This window comes from Phyllobates terribilis, unplaced genomic scaffold (assembly GCF_046119375.1).
Source record: "Phyllobates terribilis strain yellow unplaced genomic scaffold, ASM4611937v1 Scaffold_143__1_contigs__length_4665640, whole genome shotgun sequence".
NCBI lineage: Eukaryota > Metazoa > Chordata > Amphibia > Anura > Dendrobatidae > Phyllobates > Phyllobates terribilis.
The window spans coordinates 3,433,619-3,458,400 of NW_027362903.1; the positions used below are offsets into that span (position 1 = coordinate 3,433,619).

At 51.3% G+C, this 24,782-nt stretch overlaps 1 protein-coding gene across 2 annotated transcripts; it reads right to left on the bottom strand.

The window, feature by feature from the left end:
- Positions 1-297: 297 nt before the first annotated feature.
- ALAS1 (5'-aminolevulinate synthase 1) lies at positions 298-12,703 on the bottom strand. Of its 2 annotated transcripts, none has more exons than XM_073664265.1 (11): positions 12,548-12,703; positions 10,252-10,461; positions 7,523-7,708; positions 6,894-7,022; positions 6,113-6,335; positions 3,590-3,774; positions 3,261-3,440; positions 2,208-2,372; positions 1,849-2,117; positions 1,332-1,494; positions 298-603 (listed from the first exon to the last, which is right to left on the bottom strand). In XM_073664265.1, the coding sequence occupies exons 2-11, from the start codon at positions 10,445-10,447 to the stop codon at positions 443-445; spliced, it is 1,857 nt and encodes a 618-aa protein (XP_073520366.1). In that variant the 5' UTR covers positions 10,448-10,461; positions 12,548-12,703; the 3' UTR covers positions 298-442. The 2 variants fall into 2 exon arrangements, with proteins under 2 accessions (XP_073520366.1, XP_073520367.1); XM_073664266.1 differs by lacking the exon at positions 12,548-12,703 and adding an exon at positions 12,477-12,494.
- Positions 12,704-24,782: the final 12,079 nt, after the last annotated feature.

Sequence of the window (24,782 nt, forward strand, 5' to 3'; positions counted from 1 at the left end):
GACTCCTCCTGGACTCACAGCTGGGTTTGTAGTCTGTTCTGGACTCACCGCACTTCCTAACCTGTCGCTCTCGGAACTACAACTCCCATCATAACACACGATTGTAGCTGTAGTTTTCCTTCCGGTTGGTCGATCGCGGCTCTAGCCAAAGCATCAGAACGGCACATCCACCGATACAATGTAACGCTCCCAGCAGCATGGCAGCTACAATGTACCAGCTTTAGATCTGCAGGCTCTCGTGTGTCAGTCCTCACTGCTACTCTGCATTCTGTTCGTGGATTGTAGATGGCGGCGACATTTAACGGTAAGAAATATAGAGACTTTATTAAAAGACATTGGCAGATACGATACTCTGAGGACAGTGACCACCGTACTATGTAGTGTGCGACATTCAGGACTATAGACTCTGGCTCCGCGGCGCCCCCCAGAGAGGGGGTCTGTGTTATGCGCTCACAGATACAACTTTGCTTAGACCGGAGAAGTAGGATTTCTCGCGCTCGCTCATCACCTCGAAGTGCAGCGGCTGCCGGCAGAAGTTACACTCGGCGGTGGAGTGCGGCTTCAGGTCCAGACCGACCTCCTTCCAGGTGATCAGCAGCTTCTCTGTGGGGCGAGAGACAAGAAGAAGAAAAGCTCAGCGAGCGTCGGCCCATGTCTACTAAGCAGGAGGTCACTACTAAACTAGGTCCTGATAAGAAGTCCCAGAGCAGGAGGGGTCCGGACTGCCGAGACCCCCAGAGAACTGAGGGAGTGGGCATGCTCAACCTCCGCTCTATTCATTGTCTATAGGACGTCTGGAGAAACCGCTCACTCATCTCGGACCATCCCATAGACAATGAATGGAGTGGAGGACAGGCACCCCCACCACCCACTAAGGGTCCCAGCAGTCAGAGCTGTATGAATAGGGGAGGCTTTTCAAATCAAGGAATATCACTTTAATAAGTCTCCCCCCATGAGGCCAAAAGCCCACCCCAACCTTATCCTCTTCACACAGCAGTAGGTTTGTGACAATGTATCTGTATAAACAATCCACTGAGGACACAGATCTGTCCTGATCACTGCACTGCGCTAAGTCCAGGGGGCGCAGAGGAGGCCGTAAAGCTCAGGGGGTTTACAGGGGTCCTCTGCCCGTCACCACCTCCTATGGCGGACCCTCTGGTTGCGGTGATACAATACTTGTGCAGTTCCACCAAGGAAACCAGTCCGATCACGCCACAGATCGCACGGCTCTAGGAGCGGAGGTTTCGTCAGGACCTGCACCGGCTCATCCCCCTCTCTGAGTAATACTTAGACTCGGGTGGAGCGCTCCTTTAAGACACAATGGTACGTACCCAGGAAGTAGCTCATCATCTGGGGCGTGTGGTGCGGGGTGGGTGCGATCCTCAGCAGCTCCTCTCCGCGGGGGACTGTGGGGTAATTAATGGCCTGGACGTAGATGTCGTATTTACTCATCAGCTGGTCGCAGATTTCTGTATTTTTGGCAGCGTCTGCAACCTGAAAATAAGACACATGATCATCTGATACTCCGGCACCATCTGATCTCATTGACGCCGGACTAAAGGACCTTAGCTAACATCCCCGGCAGCCACCACGATCCCTGTTCACCGAGTGGATACTACAGCCCTTACCCCAGCAGATAGCTAATGCCCAGATATTCTGGATTATCGGATGCCGGACTATAGTCCGCAATCACCGCTCTCAGTCTGGTTTTAAATTGTATCCTGGAACTGGGATTAGCTGACAAATACCAGGAGCGGTGCCACCCTGGACACTGTAATCGGCTGCCCAGCAACACTCCGCCCTGGCACCTGCCCAGCGACAGTGCCCCCTCGCCTGCCCAGCCCTTACTCTGATGGGGATGATGTGGCTGGGGCAGTGCACCACGGGCAGCCCGGCGTCCATCAGCATCTGCCGCAGGAGCTTGACGTTGCGCTGGTGCTGGCGCCTCAGGACCTGCCCTTCTTTGCTCTTCAGCACCCGGACAGACGCCATGGCTCCAGCCAGCAGCATGGGCGGTAGGGAGGTGGTGAAGATGAAGCCGGCGGCGTAGGAGCGGACCGTGTCGATCAGAGCGCTGGTGCTGGCGATGTAACCTCCGACGCAGCCGAACGCTTTGCCTGGAGGAGAAGAGAAGCCGAGCGGTGACCTACGAGGATTCACATAGTCTAGATCTCTGCTTGCTGATAAGGAATGGAAGTGACGCTCACCCAGAGTGCCGGAGATCATATCCATCTTACTCATGACTCCATCACGGTCTCCGATCCCCCCGCCCCGGGCGCCATATAACCCGACCGCGTGCACTTCATCCACAAAAGTGATTGCTCCGTACTCGTGCGCCACGTCGCACATCTCCTCCAGGGGGCAGACGGCGCCTGCAGCGGTCAATCGTTAACACATCAGAATGGACATCGATGCAAGGAACAAAAGGATTTATAAGAAGCTTTACACTCCGACACAAAACGGCAGATAATGGCGATAACTCTGCAATATAGTCGCCGAATATTTACCCAGAACACACACCCCTCCCCCACCCACTATAGTGAATGTCCCCATTAAATTTACTTCCTTCCCCCTCTGCATAATATAAAACCTCCGACCTGCAGGATCCTACACAGAGCTCGAGATGCTCTTCCCATCGCTGGGACCCCCAGGATCCTGAGAACAGGGGTCGCATAGTGGTAGTAAGCATGTGTGAACCCTGCGCCAGTCGCGGTGTGTGGCAGGGGTGGGTGTGGTGGTCCATATCGTGCATGGAGTGGGGGGATGACATAAGTTTGGTGCGGTCTTAGCAGCCAGAACCCCCAGCAATCAGAGTAATGTTTGAGACAACCCCTTTAATTCATTTAAAAAACCCCGTAACTGCATAACCCAATAATCCATCACAATGTCTCACCAGCCGCAGATCGCCGCTTGCTGTCAGTGAACGTTGCGCTCTCTCGGTTGGACTTTCCTGCACAGATACAATGTTACATTTGCACCCAGTTTAGACAATGCAGCGCTGATACATTGTAACTGTCAGGACGGGAGACACAGCTTGTCTGCACTGATACTTTGTAACTGTCAGGACGGATGTGTCGCTTGTCTACACTGATACATTGTAACAAACGTATTTGCTCCACCTGTTTTAGGCCTGTTTGTTTCCATTCACTGACAGCCAAGCAGAGGACTTGAGAATAGTGAGGAACAGAACAAAGTTTGTTAGAAAGTTAAAACTTTTATTTCCCGCTGGTGACGCTGCTCGACGCTCCGCGCGCACTCACCATCCATGGAGTGGACGGTCTCGAAGGCCACGATCTTGGGGGTGGAGGGGTCGGAGTTCTTCAGCAGCTCCCGCAGGTGGGCCACGTCATTGTGGCGGAAGATGTACTTGGGCACGCGGCTGTTGCGGATCCCCTGGATCATGGAGGCGTGATTACCAGAGTCTGAGTAGATCTCACAACCTAGAAGATGTAAAGTCGCCTTAATGTTACACAGTCCTATAAGCTGTTGTGAAACCGCGCATGCTGGGACTTGTAGTCCTTACTGACCGCAGGCTCCGGCCGTTCGCCACCAGTCCCGTCAGACCCTCGCCCCGGCGGTCCTCACTTACCGGGCAGCATCTTAGCCAGAGTGAAGAGCGTGGAGTCGTTCGCCACGAAACACGAGGAGAAGAGCAGCGCGGCGTCTTTATCGTGCAGGTCGGCCAATTCCTGCTCCAGTTCCACATGGAATTTACTCGTGCCCGAGATGTTCCTGGTGCCGCCGGCTCCGGCCCCGTGATGTTTTAGGGTCTCCCTATGGGATTATACAAGAGGGGAGGGGGAGGGGGGAGCAAATTCTTCTTAAAGGGGAAGTTCATAAAGCAATCTTGTTGGGTAACATTGCACAGGCATCATGTAATGGCTGCTGGCGCAACGGCGAGGCGTCGCCCTCGTTCTGCTACTTACAATGAGAACATGACTCAATATTCTGTATATACACCGTATTGCTTAACCTATGGCACAACAGCTGTTGTGAAACTACAACTCCCAACATGCCAAGACAAATGCGAATACATTGGAGGAGGAAGAAAAAATGTCAATCAACGGCCACAAGCGAGAAGGCGAGCGGCCAGGATAAGTGTGACCGTGCCTTTACCAATGATTAGTTACTCCTAGGGGAATTGATTTATGGCCATTTGTGGAGTCTGGGGAAACCACAAGGTCTATACGAGGACTCAGGCTTTAGGTGTCTGCAGTTGCTATTTAAGCAGTTTTCCTTCGTACAGAGCTCAGCTTCCATCTGGGTCACGGCCCCTCATAGAAGCCTGATCATCGTGTCCATGTGACAATGTCCGATGTCACAACACACCGGCTCCATTATAAAAAGGACGTTACCCAACCAGGGGAGGAACATGGTCCGAAACACGAGAAACAAGAGGAGGCGGCGCCGTGACCCAGATTCAGGTCAGGACATAATCACGTCGTTATCGCTCCTTTATCCTGTGTGAATGGAGGAAATGTGATTATATTCTATACCGTACAGCCCGGGATTAGACCAGCACATAATGGGGGGTCTGTGCTCGTGTGCCCCCCAGCAGGGGAGTCAACCTACATTCCATGTTATAGGTCACATGGGGGAAACGAGGGGCCGCAGAGACCATCACCGTCATGTAATGAAGGCACTTAGTATTAAAAACATTTGGACTCAGATTTATTTTTTCATTTTATTTCTAGAGTAAAAATTGTTGGAAATATTTAGGTTTGGATTTAAAAAAAAAAAAAAAAAAAAAAAACAAACCAAGCAACTGATAATCATTGGACTTTGTTTTTTTGGGTCACTCAGTTTCCATGTAGAATGTCTGCAGTGATACAATGTATCCAGATCATCAGATAGAAGGCGAGCGCTCGGCCACCTCCTCCACCCACACAGGATCAGCGGAGCGTCGGCCGGACACGTGCACCGAGGATCTACTCTAACAGGGACATGGGTGCCCCCAAGCCTGACAACCTGCACACAACCCCCCCCCCACCCCCAGCCTGACAACCTGCACACAACCCCCCCCCCACCCCCAGCCTGACAACCTGCACACAACCCCCCCCACCCCCAGCCTGACAACCTGCACACAACCCCCCCCACCCCCAGCCTGACAACCTGCACACAACCCCCCCCCACCCCCAGCCTGACAACCTGCACACAACCCCCCCCACCCCCAGCCTGACAACCTGCACACAACCCCCCCCACCCCCAGCCTGACAACCTGCACACAACCCCCCCCACCCCCAGCCTGACAACCTGCACACAACCCCCCCCCACCCCCAGCCTGACAACCTGCACACAACCCCCCCCACCCCCAGCCTGACAACCTGCACACAACCCCCCCCCACCCCCAGCCTGACAACCTGCACACAACCCCCCCCACCCCCAGCCTGACAACCTGCACACAACCCCCCCCACCCCCAGCCTGACAACCTGCACACAACCCCCCCCACCCCCAGCCTGACAACCTGCACACAACCCCCCCCACCCCCAGCCTGACAACCTGCACACAACCCCCCCCACCCCCAGCCTGACAACCTGCACACAACCCCCCCCACCCCCAGCCTGACAACCTGCACACAACCCCCCCCCCCAGCCTGACAACCTGCACACAACCCCCCCCCCAGCCTGACAACCTGCACACAACCCCCCCCCAGCCTGACAACCTGCACACAACCCCCCCCCAGCCTGACAACCTGCACACAACCCCCCCCCCAGCCTGACAACCTGCACACAACCCCCCCCCCAGCCTGACAACCTGCACACAACCCCCCCCCCAGCCTGACAACCTGCACACAACCCCCCCCAGCCTGACAACCTGCACACAACCCCCCCCAGCCTGACAACCTGCACGCCCCCCCCCGCAGCCTGACAACCTGCACGCCCCCCCCGCAGCCTGACAACCTGCACGCCCCCCCCCCGCAGCCCAGCCTGACAACCTGCACGCCCCCCCCCCCACCCCAGCCTGAAAACCTGCACGCCCCCCCCCCCCCCAGCCCAGCCTGACAACCTGCACCGCTCCCAGCAGTCGGACCCCGACTGATCTCTCAGTTATCACCTGATAAAAGGGTCGTCCCATGAGAACAAATTAAGAAATTCCAAAAGCAAAACTCACACGACTGCTCCGACCACTTCTGGATGGCGGCTCATCCCCAGGTAATCGTTGCTGCACCAGACGGACACCGTCTTCTTACTGACCAGCGAGTCCGAGTAGTCATCGGCCATGGGAAAGACCTGAGCGCGGCGGTTGACGGTTTTGAACACGCGGTAGGTGTGGTCGCTCTTCTTTTCTTCTATTTTTTTCTCAAAGAAGTGGTCGTATTGGAAAGTGCGCACGGCTGAGGACAAGAAATCTATTACACGAGTGCAAAGATAACACAGGTACATGCCGCGCCGGCCGGGGTCTCTGAACAGCCCCCCGATCACAGCCGTGCCAGGCGTACATAGAGACAGATACAGGAAGATGAGGAATCACAGCTTATTTCTATATTCATGGTTTCCATTTCTCAGGATGCAGCCTGCAGTGTAAAGAATGGAGGTTTTCAATTGTCCATTATCACATCACTTAATATAATTTGCAGGGGCGTAACTATATTAGATGCAGGGGTTGTGATTGCACCCGGGGGCCCTGGAACCTAGAGGGACCCAAAAGCTCCCCTTGGCCCATATGGAAAGACTATTACAGATCTCCAATAATTGGGGGGCCCTGTTAGAGATTTCGTACTGGGGTACACATAAGGAGGTTTATTACACACTGGATAGACCAGCCTGGTGACACATAGCTATGACCGCCCCCCATTCTTTACACTGCAGGCTACATCCGGAGAAATGAACAAGGTCTATATCATTGGGGGCTCCTGTGCAGAGGCAGTGAGGGGAGAGGGATGGACAGTTACATTTTGGCATGTTATCCTGGAGGAGATGAGACACCAGTTCGGGCTTCTGGAATTGCTCCAGGACCCTCATCTTCCTCTCCGGCTTCGGATCAGACATGGCCGGTTCCACGACCGGCAACGACTTCAGATCTGAAAACAATTCAGGGAAGTTTGTCAAACAAGAAATTCCCCTGACAATACGGTGAGAAGAAAAGCAGGCGAGCCGAGCCCATGGGGGAGGGGGGAGTCTGGATCGCAATAGCTACAACCTCCATAGAAAAAGGGAGCGGCCGAGGAACCAGGAGGCAGCAAAGACCCCGACATATGCTGGATTATAATGGGGGGCCGCCATAGCGCATCCTGACTGAGGACGAGGGGGGGCCATAGAGAAAGGGGGGGCCGCCATAGTGCATCCTGACTGGGGATGCGGGGGCCGCCATAGCGCATCCTGACTGGGGATGGGGGGCATATAGAGAGGGGGGGGCCGCCATAGCGCATCCTGACTGGGAATGGGTGGGGGGGGGGGCCCATAGTGTATCCTGACTGGAGCGGTAATTGCAGCATCTTGACAATTACCCCTTTTCTTAGAGAAGATAAGGAAGCTTGGTGTCTACAATGGCAGAGCACATGGCGGTGGGTGCAGAACGTACCTTTCCTGCGGCTCCGCACTTCGCGCACGTCCTCCTGCAGAGCGAGGCTGGCCTTGCGGAGCACGCTGCTGCTCTCCTGGCTCAGCTCTCCGGCCAGGAATGGGCACTTGGACGCGCTCTGGCTGCCGTCGGTCTGTCCGGCCTGGGACGCGGGGCAGGAGACGGCCGCTGCCGGAGGCTTCGTATCTGGGGAGAAGAAATACAAATATATTACAGTTTATAGGAAGTTGTGTCATGGAAACACTTTAGTGAATGTCCCATAATCCGGCATCGTGGGATCTGAGAGGTGCCGGATTACCGGACGGTCATGGAGAAGACCACACCTTCTCACTGTGCAGTGGATTTATCAGGTCATCGGCCTCAGGATTAAATGGAATTTTACTGAATGAAGTTTGAAACTTAATAAAACATTTGTTGCATCACAGAATGACAAAGCAAATAGCGATCCGGGAGAAGATCTGGCAGGACGGAACGTTCTGGAAAACAAACATTAAATATAAACTCGAAAACTCGCTTCACCCCCAGCGCAGGAGCAGCAGAGGTCAGAGATTAGGCTGATCGGGAGCCAAGGAGACGCCGCTCTCCCCGCTCCGCCCCGGGTGTGATCCTAGGGAGGCGCCATGTTCAGTACAGAGGGATCCGGGGGCAGAGAGCAAACTCCAGTCACCTGCACAGCGCCAGGAGTACAACACGGCTGCAGAGACCGAGAACAAGTGCCGGATTATCAGATGCTGGATTACAGGAGTAACGGCTCATGCAGACGCCCGAGCAGGGACGGGCTGGGTGCCAATCTCCGGACCGGAGCAAGAGGGCTCCAAATATTTCTATGCCGGGTCGGGGGGGGGGGGGGGTTGGGGGTGGGGGCGCGGCCGGTCCTCGCATTACGGTCAGAGATCGGATTGGGATCCACGAACATCTGTACGAGCCCCAACACTCAATGTGTGTAATCCACCATCCAATAATCAAGAAAGTCTGATAATCTGGCACACGACTGCAGAGACCGGGAACGTCTTAAAGCGACAGCGGCCAATTTAATGTTCACACAAATGAATTATGTGGATTCTCATAAACCAAACACCTATCAGGTCACCTCGACGCCAGATTAAAGGAATTTCACAAAATGAGGAGAAAAACTTCTATTGCTATATATTTCCTGTAATCCGGCAGATGACAAGCAACAGATTCAGAAGGAGAATCTGATCTACTAGATCCAACCTGGATCATCACAAGACTGAGATACACGAGTGATAATCCAGCAGCTGTGATCCCAGAAGTAGCAAAGCAACAGGGAAGGGGGGGCAGAAAGTGCGGTGGCCCCGGGCCCTGAGGGGCCCCCCGGAGCTATGCTACCTTCATTTTTGTTTTACCATCTACAGGGCGCACAGCAGGTGCAGTAATAGGGACAGATACGACAAAGAAGGGGCTGGAAATGTGGGAAGTCAGATGTGTCTGTGCGGTAATCTCTGTAGACGAGTCCTGGCTGGAGAAGTCGTCATGTCGGTCTGGGCCAGATGGAGAAGACGGAAAAGTGAACGACTATCAGAAAGAACCCCATCTGTAAGTCACCATCTATAACTGTGCTGTGATCTCTTGTATGCTCTGCAGGACTGGTATCTACTACCATATTGTCACCGTATGGCGGTAATATCAGTGCTGGTCTTTGTATAGAGATTTCTTTCAGTAACAGCACAGTCTTCTGCTGAGGTTCTCCTACATCCACTATTAGGGGTGCACCACCATAGCTGTAATCAGGGTGACCTGGTTAGGGGCCACTCAGACGTTTTGCCCCCCCCCCCCCCTAAACCAAACCCCCAGTTACACCTCTGGATCCCAGATTAAAAGAATTCTTTGCATCTTCCGTCAGTCCGGCATCTATGAGACACTGATCTATGGGGATTTCCGCACTGATATTTTCAATGCTCAGATCTCCTAAACCTTCATCAGTCTGGGTAGAATCAGAATTTACATCACTTTATTCCAGATTAAAAGGAATTTTATGGATTTAAAGCTTTAATCATATATCACAATCAATTACAGAAAATCAGATAAACTCCCCTCCCCCCGTCGGGTGAATATTTGCTGCCTACGGTCGAGGTTAGGGACCTTTGCTATTTATGTGATATCCGGGAGTGATCACCATTATTATCATTGTCAGTGCTGCGCCATTGTGTTATAGGGCGAAGTGAAACTACGAAGGGCGAGAACATTCTACAGAGTCCAAGGCCGGGAGGACAAAGGGCGACTGATATAAATACATAATATATCCACGTACTGAAGGTCAGGGAGGATTCTGGAGCCTTCGGTGGGGGGAGGGGGGATCCCTAATAATGGGATTGGTGTCTCGCTGCCCAATAATACACTGTGGGTGGGGTACATTAGCGCAAGGGTTTATTTTAGAGTGCAAGCTCCGTATGCAAGAATGTCATGTAACCAGCAATGAACATTAGGAAACTGCACATATAGCAACTCCATAAATAAACCCGTAAGGCCCAGGACAAGATCATCGAGCCCAGAGGATGCTGGGAGTTCACTACCCCCATCAGGCACCCTTACTGTAGGATAGGTAGTCACTGACCGCAATGATGGGAACACCACTCCCCTGCAAGCAAAGGGAGTTACCAGTTCATGGAAAATATTAGGGAATTGCTATTTAAGCATTTGTTCATATAATCGGACATTTAACTACAGCTCTCAGCATCCCATACACCCAGGTGATTGCCAGCTCTTACTCTGATTGCTGCTTGACGTCTCCTTGGTCTCCTGGCGGTGCGCAGCGGAGGTGCTCAGCTGAGCGCTGGACAGGGGTCTGGGTGCCATCATCACAGGGCAGTTCTGGGCATAAGAGATCAGAGATTTGCCGGCTTTCTGGAGGAAGGCCTGCGAGACCCTGGAGAGGAAGGGGCAACGGCGGACGATTGCCTCCATGGTGATCACTGGATCTACGGAGAGACAAAAGGCAAGATCAGCGGCACAGATCACAACACTAGAGTGCAACGACGGATAACAAAGATCCCAACAGGAACCAGAGTGCGACCACAAAGATCCCAACAAGAACCAGAGTGCGACCACAAAGATCCCAACAAGAACCAGAGTGCGACCACAAAGATCCCAACAAGAACCAGAGTGCGACCACAAAGATTCCAACAAGAACCAGAGTGCGACCACAAAGATCCCAACAAGAACCAGAGTGCGACCACAAAGATCCCAACAAGAACCAGAGTGCGACCACAAAGATCCCAACAAGAACCAGAGTGCGACCACAAAGATCCCAACAAGAACCAGAGTGCGACCACAAAGATCCCAACAAGAACCAGAGTGCGACCACAAAGATCCCAACAAGAACCAGAGTGCGACCACAAAGATCCCAACAAGAACCAGAGTGCGACCACAAAGATCCCAACAAGAACCAGAGTGCGACCACAAAGATCCCAACAAGAACCAGAGTGCGACCAAAGAACAAAGATCCCAACAAGAACCAGAGTGCGATCACAAAGATCCCAACAAGAACCAGAGTGCGATCACAAAGAACAAAGATCCCAACAGGAACCAGAGTGTGATCACGAAGAACAAAGATCCCAACAGGAACCAGAGTGCGATCACAACAAGAACTAGAATGCGACCATGAAGAACAAAGATCCCAACAAGAACTAAAGTGCGACCACAAAGAATAAAGATCCCAACAAGAACCAAAGTGCGACCACAAAGAACAAAGATCCCAACAAGAACCAAAGTGCGACCACAAAGAACAAGAAAAGAAAAAAACAAAGTTTTACAGTATAAAAAAAAGTGACAATATCTCCACTTGCTGTCAGTGACTAGATTTACTGTTCACTCACATCCTGACCTTATATTTCTCACAAGTGAAGGTTTGTGACAATTGCAGCCGTTCTGCACAATCCTCAGAGCAGAACACATCGGCACAGATCTCCCTCTTGTCCTGATCACATGAAAGACGCTTTCTATGAGTGTTTACAAGACTCCTGCTTGTTGTCAGTGAATGGATCCATCAATCTTTTCATCTAGAGTCCTAAAAAAAACAACAACTGCTTTTTACCTGAATTCTCAAAGCTGAGATTGTTGTTACAATGTGTCAGCGCAGGCAAAAATACATCTAGACTGGAGACAATTGTAACAAACTTTCAGCTGTGAGAAGAAATTAAGCAGAGTAGTTTTTACAACTCTAGAAATAAATATTGATGTATCCGTTCAGTGACAGCAAGCAGAGGTCTTGTAAGTGATGATAGTCTGCAGCTGCAGACTATCTGGGGTTTCCCACTCCTCTTACGTCTTGGCTCGGTCACCGCGGATCCGACGACGCTTCAGAAAACCCGAAGGCAACACGGAGCGAAACCTAAACTGCGAATTATTACAATCTACCCCCCCCCCCCCGCACCCCCGACTTCACTTCCTTTATTTCTTGTAATTAGTAAGTAAATATTTACTAAGAAATGTTACAATGTTTCTAATATTTGCAGATTATTAACCCTCCACCGTCCAGTACAGATAACGACTGGAGCTGCTCTGTATCTACGTTCGGTTATGACAATCAAATATCGGACAGCGACGGCTACATTGTATCGTGATAAGCGGCGCCCAGCTGTGATAGCGGCAGGGGGGGCGGCGGTAGCTTCGGCAGGCTGGGGGTCCGCTGACAGATCGAGGGGTACGACCTGGTGAGGGGGGGGGGGGCCCTCAAACCAGAGAAATAAACGCACAAAATTACATCAAAACGAGAAAAAAAAAAAAAACTCTATAGAGTATAAAAAAAAATAAATAAAAAATAAATAAAAAAAATAAATTAAAAAAATAAAATTAAAAAAATAAATAAATAAATAAATATCAAAACAAAAACAAAAACAGTAAAACATAAAAAAATAAGAAGTGAAGACAATCAGAAACACAATAAAGACAAAATATGAATCAATAGACTGTAGAGCCCCCGAGGAGCAGCCACCTGTGGAACCACAAGTCCCAGCACAGAGCTGCGCCCGGGAGCTGTATGGAGGCAGCGCTGCGGCCACTCACGGTGCTCGGCGGCGGCGGTACAGGAGCTGTCGGTGCGGGCTGTGCTCTCCGGTCGTCTCTGGCAGAGTCGCAATGTCACCTGGTAATGTAAGGTCTTCCGGCTGATCGCTCACCGTGCCCCGCGATGCTATTGGTCCAAGATCACACCCTCCCCCCGCCACTAACCAATCCAGTTACAGTATACAGATGACTGACGTTCTTTTGTAACCAATCAAAATGAATCCTTAGCAAATATTCTGTCGACGTCAAAAAAATGTTCTCGTTGTGATCCCGCCCACTTTTTAAAGGGCAACACACGTTTTTCGGCGGTCTCTGCTCCGGTATGTTTGGCCGCGTCACTTCCAGGGTTCTAGTGAGGAGCAGTAAAGCTCCGGCCTCGGGAGCCGATTATAAAAAGAAATGACCAACAGATTAATTACTGAAGTGATAATATGGGGAGGGGGCTTTTTTTTTTTTTTTTACTTAAATATAAATATTTTGGGCTAAAAATCATTTTTGCAAATGGGTTTCATGTAATATTCTGCAGTGTTCTCCGTCTATGGCCTCCGGGCTGCTCGCTGTATTTTGGGCTGCGTTCACACATGAAGTATTTGTTGCAGACGATTTTCACAGTAAATCCACAGAGAAATCTGCACTGAATCTGCGATCACCTGTGAGGGAGGCAGAAGAGACGGGAGGAGGCGCCACCAGACCCCGCAGGGAAATCCGCAGCAGTGTGAACAGCGGCCATCATCTGCAGAGCGAACGTCACCTGCAGAGCGAACATCACCTGCAGAGCGACCATCACCTACAGAGCGAACGTCACCTGCAGAGCGAACGTCACCTGCAGAGCGAACATCACCTGCAGAGCGAACGTCACCTGCAGAGCGAACGTCACCTGCAGAGCGAACATCACCTGCAGAGCGAACGTCACCTGCAGAGCGACCATCACCTGCAGAGCGAACGTCACCTGCAGAGCGAACGTCACCTGCAGAGCGAACGTCACCTGCAGAGCGGCCATCACCTGCAGAGCGACCATCGCCTGCAGAGCGAACGTCACCTGCAGAGCGGCCATCACCTGCAGAGCGAACGTCACCTGCAGAGCGAACATCACCTGCAGAGCGAACGTCACCTGCAGAGCGACCGTCACCTGCAGAGCGGCCATCACCTGCAGAGCGACCATCACCTGCAGAGCGGCCATCACCTACAGAGCGAACGTCACCTGCAGAGCGAACGTCACCTGCAGAGCGGCCATCACCTGCAGAGCGACCATCGCCTGCAGAGCGAATGTCACCTGCAGAGCGAACGTCACCTGCAGAGCGAACGTCACCTGCAGCGCAAACGTCACCTGCAGAGCGAACATCACCTGCAGAGCGACCATCGCCTGCAGAGCGAATGTCACCTGCAGAGCAAACGTCACCTGCAGAGCGAACGTCACCTGCAGAGCGGCCATCACCTGCAGAGCGAACGTCACCTGCAGCGCAAACGTCACCTGCAGAGCGAACATCACCTGCAGAGCTACCATCGCCTGCAGAGCGAATGTCACCTGCAGAGCAAACGTCACCTGCAGAGCGACCATCACCTGCAGAGCGAACGTCACCTGCAGCGCAAACGTCACCTGCAGAGCGAACATCACCTGCAGAGCGACCATCGCCTGCAGAGCGAATGTCACCTGCAGAGCGAACGTCACCTGCAGAGCAAACGTCACCTGCAGAGCGAACGTCACCTGCAGAGCGACCATCACCTGCAGAGCGAACGTCACCTGCAGAGCGGCCATCACCTGCAGAGCGAACGTCACCTGCAGAGCGAACGTCACCTGCAGAGCAAACGTCACCTGCAGAGCGGCCATCAACTGCAGAGCGAACGTCACCTGCAGAGCGAACGTCACCTGCAGAGCGACCATCACCTGCAGAGCGAACGTCACCTGCAGAGCAAACATCACCTGCAGAGCGACCATCACCTGCAGAGCGAACGTCACCTGCAGAGCGAACATCACCTGCAGAGCGACCATCGCCTGCAGAGCGAACGTCACCTGCAGAGCGAACGTCACCTGCAGAGCAAACGTCACCTGCAGAGAGAACGTCACCTGCAGAGCGACCATCACCTGCAGAGCGAACGTCACCTGCAGAGCGGCCGTCACCTGCAGAGCGAACGTCACCTGCAGAGCAAACGTCACCTGCAGAGCGGCCATCAACTGCAGAGCGAACATCACCTGCAGAGCGAATGTCACCTGCAGAGCGAACGTCACCTGCAGAGCGAACGTCACCTGCAGAGCGGCCATCAACTGCAGAGCGAACGTCACCTGCAGAGCGAATGTCACCTGCAGAGCGAACGTCACCTGCAGAGCGAACATCACCTGCAGAGCAAACATCATCTGCAGAGCGAACATCACCTGCAGAGCGGCCATCACCTACAGAGCGAACGTCACCTGCAAAGCGGCCATCACCTGCAGAGCGAACTTCACCTGCAGAGCGAACGTCACCTGCAGAACAAACGTCACCTGCAGAGCGAACATCACCTGCAGAGCGAACGTCACCTGCAGAACGAACATCGCCTGAAGAGCGAACGTCACCTGCAGAGCGAACGTCACCTGCAGAGCGAATGTCACTTGCAGAGCGGCCATCACCTGCAGAGCGACCATCACCTGCAGAACGACCATCACCTGCAGAGCGGCTCATCACCTGCAGAGCGACCATCACCTGCAGAACGAACATCGCCTGAAGAGCGAACGTCACCTGCAGAGCGAATGTCACTTGCAGAGCGGCCGTCACCTGCAGAGCGGCCATCACCTACAGAACAGCCATCACCTGCAGAGCGGCCATCACCTACAGAACGGCCATCACCTGCAGAGCGACCATCACCTGCAGAGCGGCCATCACCTGCAGATCGAACGTCACCTGCAGAGCGGCCATCACCTGCAGAGCGAACGTCACCTGCAGAGCGAACATCTCCTGAAGAGCGAACGTCACCTGCAGAGCGAACATCGCCTGAAGAGCGAACGTCACCTGCAGAGCGGCCATCACTTGCAGAGCGACCATCACCTGCAGAGCAGCTCATCACCTGCAGAGCGACCATCACCTGCAGAGCAACCATCACCTGCAGAGCAGCTCATCACCTGCAGAGCAACCATCACCTGCAGAGCGACCATCACCTGCAGAGCGGCCATCACCTGCAGAGCGACCATCACCTGCAGAGCGGCCATCACCTGTCATTAAACGTTTCGCCCACTGCCGCCTCTTTCAGGACATCTGACTTTTCTGTGCCGTAAAGGAACTGGTGTTACCGTTATGTACCGTGACACAATGTTTTGCAGCTCCAGAATTTGAGCTGAGTTTATTTTTTATATTGGTCCGGTGTTCTGCTATGCGTCTTTTAAGTTTTCTAATGGTGCATCCCACATAATTATTATTATTTATTATTATAGCGCCATTTATTCCATGGCGCTGTACATGTGAAAGGGATATACATAGCACAAACAATTACAGTAAATTTTGAACAATACATGTCGGCGCCTGGTACAGGAGGAGCGAGGACCCTGCCCGCGAGGGCTCACAATAATTGGCATATATTACACACAATGCGATGTATCACGTGGTGTGAGTTACCAAATTGGGTGTAATGGGACCATTATACATCAAAACCATATAAAGGCAAGTAGCCAAATAAATAACTGGAATGGTCTCACCCATTGCAGGCAGCGCAACGTTCATAGACATCTCACACCCGTCCTCAGACTTTACAAAGGGATGTGACCATATAAAATGCCAGTCTTCATCCCATAACATGAGTTAGGACAGCGATGTCATCATAGAGTGACACTTCCTGACGTGTTTCATCCCTTTTTGGGACTCATCAGGGGATATGGCAGCCAAAATGGAGGAGTCAAGCTGTGTCACGTGGTACTTACAGCCTCCAGTTGGGTAAGTGCCCGTAGCCTGGACCTATTTAAATAGTAGAAGGATTCGATGGAACGCATAACTCCCGAATGATCAACATATGTCACATCCGGTGCATCATCAGGAGCTGGAACGCAATTGAAGTGAACCGCATACGTCACTTCCGGTACACGGGTATCGCGAATGTTATGTGAAGGAGAGAGTGTTACAAGGCGACGAAGGAACGCAGGGGGTAAGTATCTGTTATAACAAGCATTCACCGTTGTGGAGACACGGGGGCCACTGGTGCTCTCATCCGCTGAATGCCCACTCTCCTTTCCCGTGGGCAGAATACTACTAAGACAACACAGGATGAGGGTAAAACAGTGTGGAAATACTTTATTGACCCACCAACAGTCAATAACATATAGAACAATCCCAGGAAATACCCAAGATGGTGCAAAATTACAGAGGCTCACCCTTCCGCTGGCCCGCGGGGAATAGAGCAGCTGTGACTTCGGGGCTTCCAGGGCCGACTACCCCCACCAGTGGCACTCGCTTTTGGCGGGCACCCACAGAGAAGAGGTAATGACAAGCTTAGGAAGCTGACAATCCATTGAGGTATGTGGCCAGGAGACCCGAGGGTCCCAACCTGGCTTCTCCGAACGTCTTCATGGGGCCAGGTGACCAGAGGGTCCAACCTAGCTTCCCCAAATGTCTCCATGGGTTCAGTGATGGTCAATGTTGCAGATCTGTATTCTTCCAGCTAGGGCCGTGGTCCCTTAGGCTGGCATCCTGTAGAATCCAAATCTGTATCCCTCTCGATGGAGCCATGTGTCCTGGCTGCTGTTCTGTAGAGATCCTTGCAGAAGGATAGAGATCCCTTTATATGCCCACATCTGAGGTTCAGGCCATCAACCACAGGTCAAGGGGAAGGTGGGATGAGATTAATGCTCATTGTTTAAGTATTTAATCAATCTGCATAGTTTGTCCTTCACTGTTTGCAAGTCAACAAGCTACATGGACTTATACAATGGGTAATCAACATATTAGCAGAGCAGCCATCACCTGCAGAGCAGCCATCACCTGCAGAGTGGCCATCACCTGCAGAGCTACCATCACCTGCAGAGCAACCATCACCTGCAGAGCGGCTCATCACCTGCAGAGCGGCCATCACCTGCAGAGCTGCCATCACCTACAGAGTGGCTCATCACCTGCAGAGCGGCTCATCACCTGCAGAGCGGCCATCACCTGCAGAGCAACCATCACCTGCTGAGCGGCTCATCACCTGCAGAGCGACCATCACCTGCAGAGCAGCCATCACCTACAAAGTGGCAATCACCTGCAGAGTGGCTCATTACCTGCAGAGCGACCATCACCTGCAGAGCGGCCATCACCTGCAGAGCGACCATCACCTGCCGAGCGAACGTCACCTGCAGAGTGGCCATCACCTGCAGAGCTACCATCACCTGCAGAGCGGCTCATCACCTGCAGAGCGGCCATCACCTGCAGAGCTGCCATCACCTGTAGAGCGGCTCATCACCTGCAGAGCAACCATCACCTGCAGAGCGGCTCATCACCTGCAGAGCGGCCATCACCTGCAGAGCTGCCATCACCTACAGAGTGGCTCATCACCTGCAGAGCAACCATCACCTGCTGAGCGGCTCATCACCTGCAGAGCGACCATCACCTGCAGAGCAGCCATCACCTACAAAGTGGCAATCACCTGCAGAGTGGCTCATTACCTGCAGAGCGACCATCACCTGCAGAGCGGCCATCACCTGCAGAGCGACCATCACCTGCCGAGCGAACGTCACCTGCAGAGCGACCATCACCTGCAGAGCAACCATCACCTTCAGAGCGGCCATCACCTGCAGAGCGAACGTCACCTGCAGAGCGAACATCACCTGCAGAGCGAACATCACCTGCAGAGCGAACGTCACCTGCAGAGCGACCATCACCTGCAGAGCGACCATCACCTTCAGAGCGGCCATCACCTGCAGAGCGAACGTCACCTGCAGAGCGAACATCACCTGCAGAGCGGCCATCACCTGCAGAGCAGCCATCACCTACAAAGTGACCATCACCTGCAGAGCGGCTCATTACCTGCAGAGCGACCATCACCTGCAGAGCGGCCATCACCTGCAGAGCGGTCATCACCTACAGAGCGGCCATCACCTGCAGAGCAGTCATCACCTACAGAGCGGCCATCACCTGCAGAGCGGTCATCACCTACAGAGCGGCCATCACCTGCAGAGCAGTCATCACCTACAGAGCGGCCATCACCTACAATGAGTAATCAGCATATTAGCAAACATCAATTGTTCAATGACTCTGCATCCCTGTCCTCCAAAGATAGCAACACAATCACCTGTGGAAGCTGATATAAGAGGTAAACAGCAGCCATTCAACAATTCACAAACATCAATTCAACAGTCAACGTTCAGACTCATATGAATAACAGTCCATGTTTCTTGACCTACTGAAAACATACAGTATGTCTGGCGTAATTAAGATTAAATGCTGTTTCGTCACAACTGTGTCTATAAATGTCCAGTGGTACTGCGACAAACACCATAAAAGCAGCACCAAACATGCACATAAATGCTGAGCAAATTATCTGTTCAGCATAACAATAGAGATGCGTTTTATCAGATTTCCGTAAGTACAGCATGGACAGAGTTTCATACAAATGGGAGACAGCTGCACCAGCGGATTTCCCGGCACCCACGGCTATCCACCGTTTATCCTCAATCCACCCATTGCATCGACGAATGTGGTGAGCGGTTTCATCTCTTCTCCAGAGCGGCTCATCGCCTGTGTCACGGGCTGCAGAGCTGCAGGAATCAGTTCCTGCGACAGCGGCTCAGTCACATGGCGGACGCCTCTCGTAGTCAGGAGCCTCGGGCTCTGATTTATCATTTGCATTTTTTTTAAGTCGCTTTTCTTTTTCATCTTGTATTCGCTGACTTTTTGGTGCGTTCTTCACCTTAATGCATTTGCGTTTTGAATTTTGTGCAAAATTAAAAAAAAAAAAAACTCTTTATTTTTTGCCTCTAATCTTTTATTGTGACTTTTTTAAAGTTTTATTAAAATGCTGCAAAAAAAAAAAAAATCTGACAAAGATAAAATCAAATCGAGGAGGATGGAGAACGATCGCTCCCAAAATGTTGTGACTTAGAAATGAATCAGCCAAAAAACATCTGGATTACGAAACAAACAGGAACACATAAAATAAACTGTAAAAAAAAGGCGCAAAAGGACAATCTGCCTCCCCCGCACTCTCCCACCATCAGATCTGCTGCTCCTCCAGCACGTTCCCCGCGCGCCGACACCTGAAACATTCCCTTATGTCAGAACTTACTGAAACAGAAAGAAACAAAAAGTAATGATGGAGCAGAAATAGAACAAACATTTACATCTGAAGACGAGATCTAGAACCTGCGAGAAACAGACGAGGAGATTCCCAGTAATGGAAGCCATGAAATGTATCCAGCGGTCCTCACATCACTCCTCCAGCCGGGGTCTCATCACCCTCCTATAAGGGGCTGATGTTCTGCGATTTATTGGTCGGCTCCAGATCTCCAGGGCGTTCATCAGTTTTTTTTCCCCTGGGGCTGATGTTCTGCTTTGGCCACGGCTCCACTATCAGTATTTGGTCAGTATTCGGGTAGTGTTTTTTCTCAGGAGTTGGAGCCAAAACCAGGAGTGGGTGATAAATGCAGAATTGGTGACTTGTTTCTATTCTACCTTTTCTCTGATTGTTCCTCACCTGGTTTTGGCTCCCACTCCTGAGAAACAATACTGACCGGATACTGATTCAGGACGGTCACAATGTAACTCATTTGTAGCAGCGTCTCTTGCCGCCACCATACAGACTATAGGCGACCACTTGCAGCACCGGAGCCACCTCTGTTTCCGGAGCGCACACCCCAGCAGACCCCATAGCGGCAGCAAAGCCCCTGCACATGAGACTAATGTCGGCTGGACACCCACCGATATCATGTGTCTATGGCCCCCGACAGCTGATAACGACATGTCAGATTTCAGAACGCCAATCATATTGTCTCCTGGGGATAAGCCGCGGGCTGAGATGTCTGTCGATGGCTTTATCATAAAGAACAAAGGCGCTCAGCCGAACGAGCTCCTGTGTACGGGAGAGTCAGCCGAGATGTGTAATGTGTACGGCGGCCAGAAGAGCGATGTGACGCATCCGATCTAGGGGCCGCTACTCTTTTCAGTTGGACCTCAGTGATCTCTGAGGATGGGTCCATCCCTCTGCCCAATGCACTCGCCATCTCCTTGTGCCACTGTTTGGCCGGCTGACCCTCAATGTCATCTGCGTCACTGACTTCTCCGTCTGCGCTGGGCATCACCGCAGTCTCTCACGTCAGCGGCTGTCTCACTTGCCTGTACTCTCTTTAGGCTGTCAGACTGTCGCTGCAGGTCTCCATCTCAGGCTTGTGAATGGGGCACGGGGCATCTGCTGAACCTCCCTCCTCGCACCGAGCCTGGTGCGTCTATGTCGCTCTTCCCCTTCAGAGCATCGGGGTGAACCTCCCTCCTCACACCAAGCCTGGTGCGTCTATGTCGCTCTTCCCCTTCAGAGCATCGGGGTGAACCTCCCTCCTCGCACCGTGCCTGGTGCGTCTATGTCGCTCTTCCCCTTCAGAGCATCGGGGTGAAAGTTTAGCACCGGCATGCTCCCCCACCTCTGACCTGGCGCCCCACCTAGTGCTGTCAATCACTCCCACCTGGCCCCTCCAGCAGCAGCCTCCCGTATGGCCGGTGCAGAGGTCCTATAACCGGCCTCATCATTAGTGACCAGATCCTGACGGGCACAGATCATCTACTTTAGTGTTAAAAGTCAAAAGTGGATCCAGAAGGATTTGGAGATGATCTAGAACATAATAAATATGTCGAGAGGCAGCAGTGACGATCTGAGGCACGTCCCGCGCAGCCAGAGCCGAGGAACACGACCAGGTGTAATGCTGATCACGAGGCCTCGGGTCGCTCATCTTAATCCATCTTGTCTTTGGATTTCTTGGGACTGCGGGGAACATTTTATGGGTCAAGTTGTTTTTTTTTTTCACTTCTTGTTCTCGGGTCAAATTTAACAATGTAACAGGATGTTATATAAGCGAAATCTGCAGGAGATATCTGAGCCGCGAGAGCCGAGGAGAGAAGAAGAAAAGGAGGATAAAGTCTGAATGGTGGAGGGCGAGAAACGTGAGAGGCCGCCGCGTCTTACACAAGGGTCTGCGTGCACCTGGCGGCTCCCACCCTGGGCAGATACATAACTCGCAGGATTACCTCTCTGCAATTACAGAGATCGCAATCAGATTTACACAAAGAGCTTTAGAGAGAAACTGGTCAGAAATCTGGAGGTGTTCAGCGTCAGCAGAGACAGCTCCATTTACATAATCCCATCCACAGAATCCAGGATTCATCGATCAGCAGCCATTGAATAGTCGTATAGACACTGAACTATCTGCAGTAGATCATTCCTTTCACATTATTCTCAACAGCACAAATGTGACATGGAGAAGTAGTGCTGCTGCTTCAGAAGCATCCAGCAACTAGAGGGGTTAACACAGTCACAGGAGACAGGGAGTGTTTAGCAGAGCCCCAGGGGGATTGTGGGGAACTTGTTATTGTAGTCTGACTGGAGCCTAAGAGAAAGGTGGTGTGTTATATGGATCTGATAGAAGGCAACTGAACAGGATTCAGATCAGGAGAGAAACTAAACACAGGTCAGATAAACTCCCAGAACTAACAGTGCAGAGTATTATCGGGCAGGAAGATAAGGACTGGAAGGAATTGTGTCACAGGGATCATCTCCCTCATCAAACCCTCGCCCCCTCCATCTCCATGCAGGATAAAGAATGATGTGTACTATTGAGTCCTTGTGAAGGAAAAGCCTGTGGATATGTATGCATTAAAACTGTGCTGTACTGTGCCGGATAATAGACTGTGTACAGTCATGGCCAAAAGTTTTGAGAATGACACCAAAATTATATTTTCACATGATCTGCTGGCCTCTGGTTTTTATTAGTGTTTGTCTGATGTTTATATCACATACAGAAATATAATTGCAATCATATTATGAGTACCAATAGGTTATATTGACAGTTAGAATGAGTTAATGCAGCAAGTCAATATTTGCAGTGTTGCCCCTTCTTCTTCAAGACCTCTGTAATTCTCCCTGGCATGCTCTCAATCAACTTTTGGACCAAATCCTGACTGACAGCAGTCCATTCTTGCATAATCAATGCTTGCATTTTGCCAGAATTTGTTGGTTTTTGTTTGTCCACCCGTCTCTTGATGATTGACAACAAGTTCTCAATGGGATTAAGATCTGGGGAGTTTCCAGGCCATGGACCCAGAATCTCTATGTTTTGTTCCATGAGCCATTTAGTTATCACCTTTGCTTTATGGCAAGGTGCTCCATCATGCTGGAAAAGGCATTGTTGGGCGCCAAACTGCTCTTGGACGGTTGGGAGAAGTTGCTCTTGGAGGACATTCTGGTACCATTCTTTATTCATGGCTGTGTTTTTAGGCAAGACTGTGAGTGAGCCGATTCCCTTGGCTGAGAAGCAACCCCACACATGAATGGTTTCAGGATGCTTTACAGTTGGCATGAGACAAGACTGGTGGTGGCGCTCACCTCTTCTTCCCCGAATAAGCTGTTTTCCAGATGTCCCAAACAATTGAAAAGGGGATTCATCAGAGAAAATGACTTTGCCCCAGTCCTCAGCAGTCCACTCCCTGTACTTTTTGCAGAATATCAGTCGGTCCCTGATGTTTTTTCTGGAGAGAAGTGGCTTCTTTGCTGCCCTCCTTGAAACCAGCCCTTGCTCAAAGAGTCTCCGCCTCACAGTGCGTGCAGAAGCACTCACACCAGCCTGCTGCCATTCCTGAGCAAGCTCGGCACTGCTGGTAGTCCCATCCCACAGCTGAAACAGTTTTAAGATACGGTCCTGGCGCTTGCTGGTCTTTCTTGGGCGCCCTGGAGCCTTTTTGACAACAATGGAAGCTCTCTCCTTGAAGTTCTTGATGATGCGATAGATTGCTGACTGAGGTGCAATCTTTGTAGCTGCGATACTCTTCCCTGTTAGGCCATTTTTGTGCAGTGCAATAATGTCTGCACGTGTTTCTTTAGAGATAACCATGGTTAACTGAAGAGAAACAATGATACCAAGAACCAGCCTCCTTTTAAAGTGTCCAGTGATGTCATTCTTACTTAATCATGACTGATTGATCGCCAGCCCTGTCCTCATCAACACCCACAACTGTGTTAATGGATCAATCACTAAAACGATGTTAGCTGCTCCTTTTAAGGCAGGACTGCAATGATGTTGAAATGTGTTTTGGGGGTTAAAGTTCATTTTCTGGGCAAATATTGACTTTGCAAGTACAGTAATTGCTGTTAAGCTGATCACTCTTTGACATTCAGGAGTATATGCAAATTGCCATTACAAAAAATGAAGCAGTAAACTTTGGAAAAATTACTATTTGTCTCATTCTCAATACTTTTGGCCATGACTGTACTGCTGTGCTCCAAAAGAGATTGTACTGTTGAGACATTTACATTGCACTGGCCGTGCCTCATTAAATGTTACTGTTCTACCATTTATGAAGACTCTTGTCAGATGTGTCTGGTCAGCAACTGAATCTATCGTGTGCCTGAGAGAATCTGCAACCTATGGTCGCCCAGAGTAACGATTCCCCCAGGATTCCAACAAATTCATGTAACCAGTCTCGCCCCTGTCTGAACTTAGGTGGTGTGCGTGTAACAAATACAAATGGAGAGAATTAGTGAGCTGCTTCTTCAGTTAACCTGTGAAGAACTGAGAACAGTAGCAGAACATATAAAGATGTCAGAAGAACAGAAATCTAAAGCACACAACCGCAGGCAACTGTTAGCTACCATTAAAGAAGTTGTCCACTACTTTTACATTGATGCCCTATCGGATAGGACATCAATGATTAAGTAGTGGACAACCCCTTTAATGCAAAAATGGATGAGCTGGGGGAGAAAGAAGCTGAAGACGTCATGGGGACTTTCCTCCAGGAACTAACACAGTTTCTAACCAGGTTGAAATTGGAGGATGGAGGGGCGGCACCAATTACCAACAGCGGGAATCTCCGTCCACAGACTGAGCTACAGGAATTGAAAGAACAATTCAAAGCCCTAACAACAGCCCTGCAGGAATCGACCAAAACCTCTGAACAGGTGACAGACTCAGACAGGACCTTTACCCTGCTCGGGTTAGATAAATCAGGGAGACAGTCCTCTCTAACACCACAAATCACCATAAGGAAAGAATTCAAGATCCTGGGACAGATTGGAGAGAGTGAACAGAAAGAGAGACTGTCTT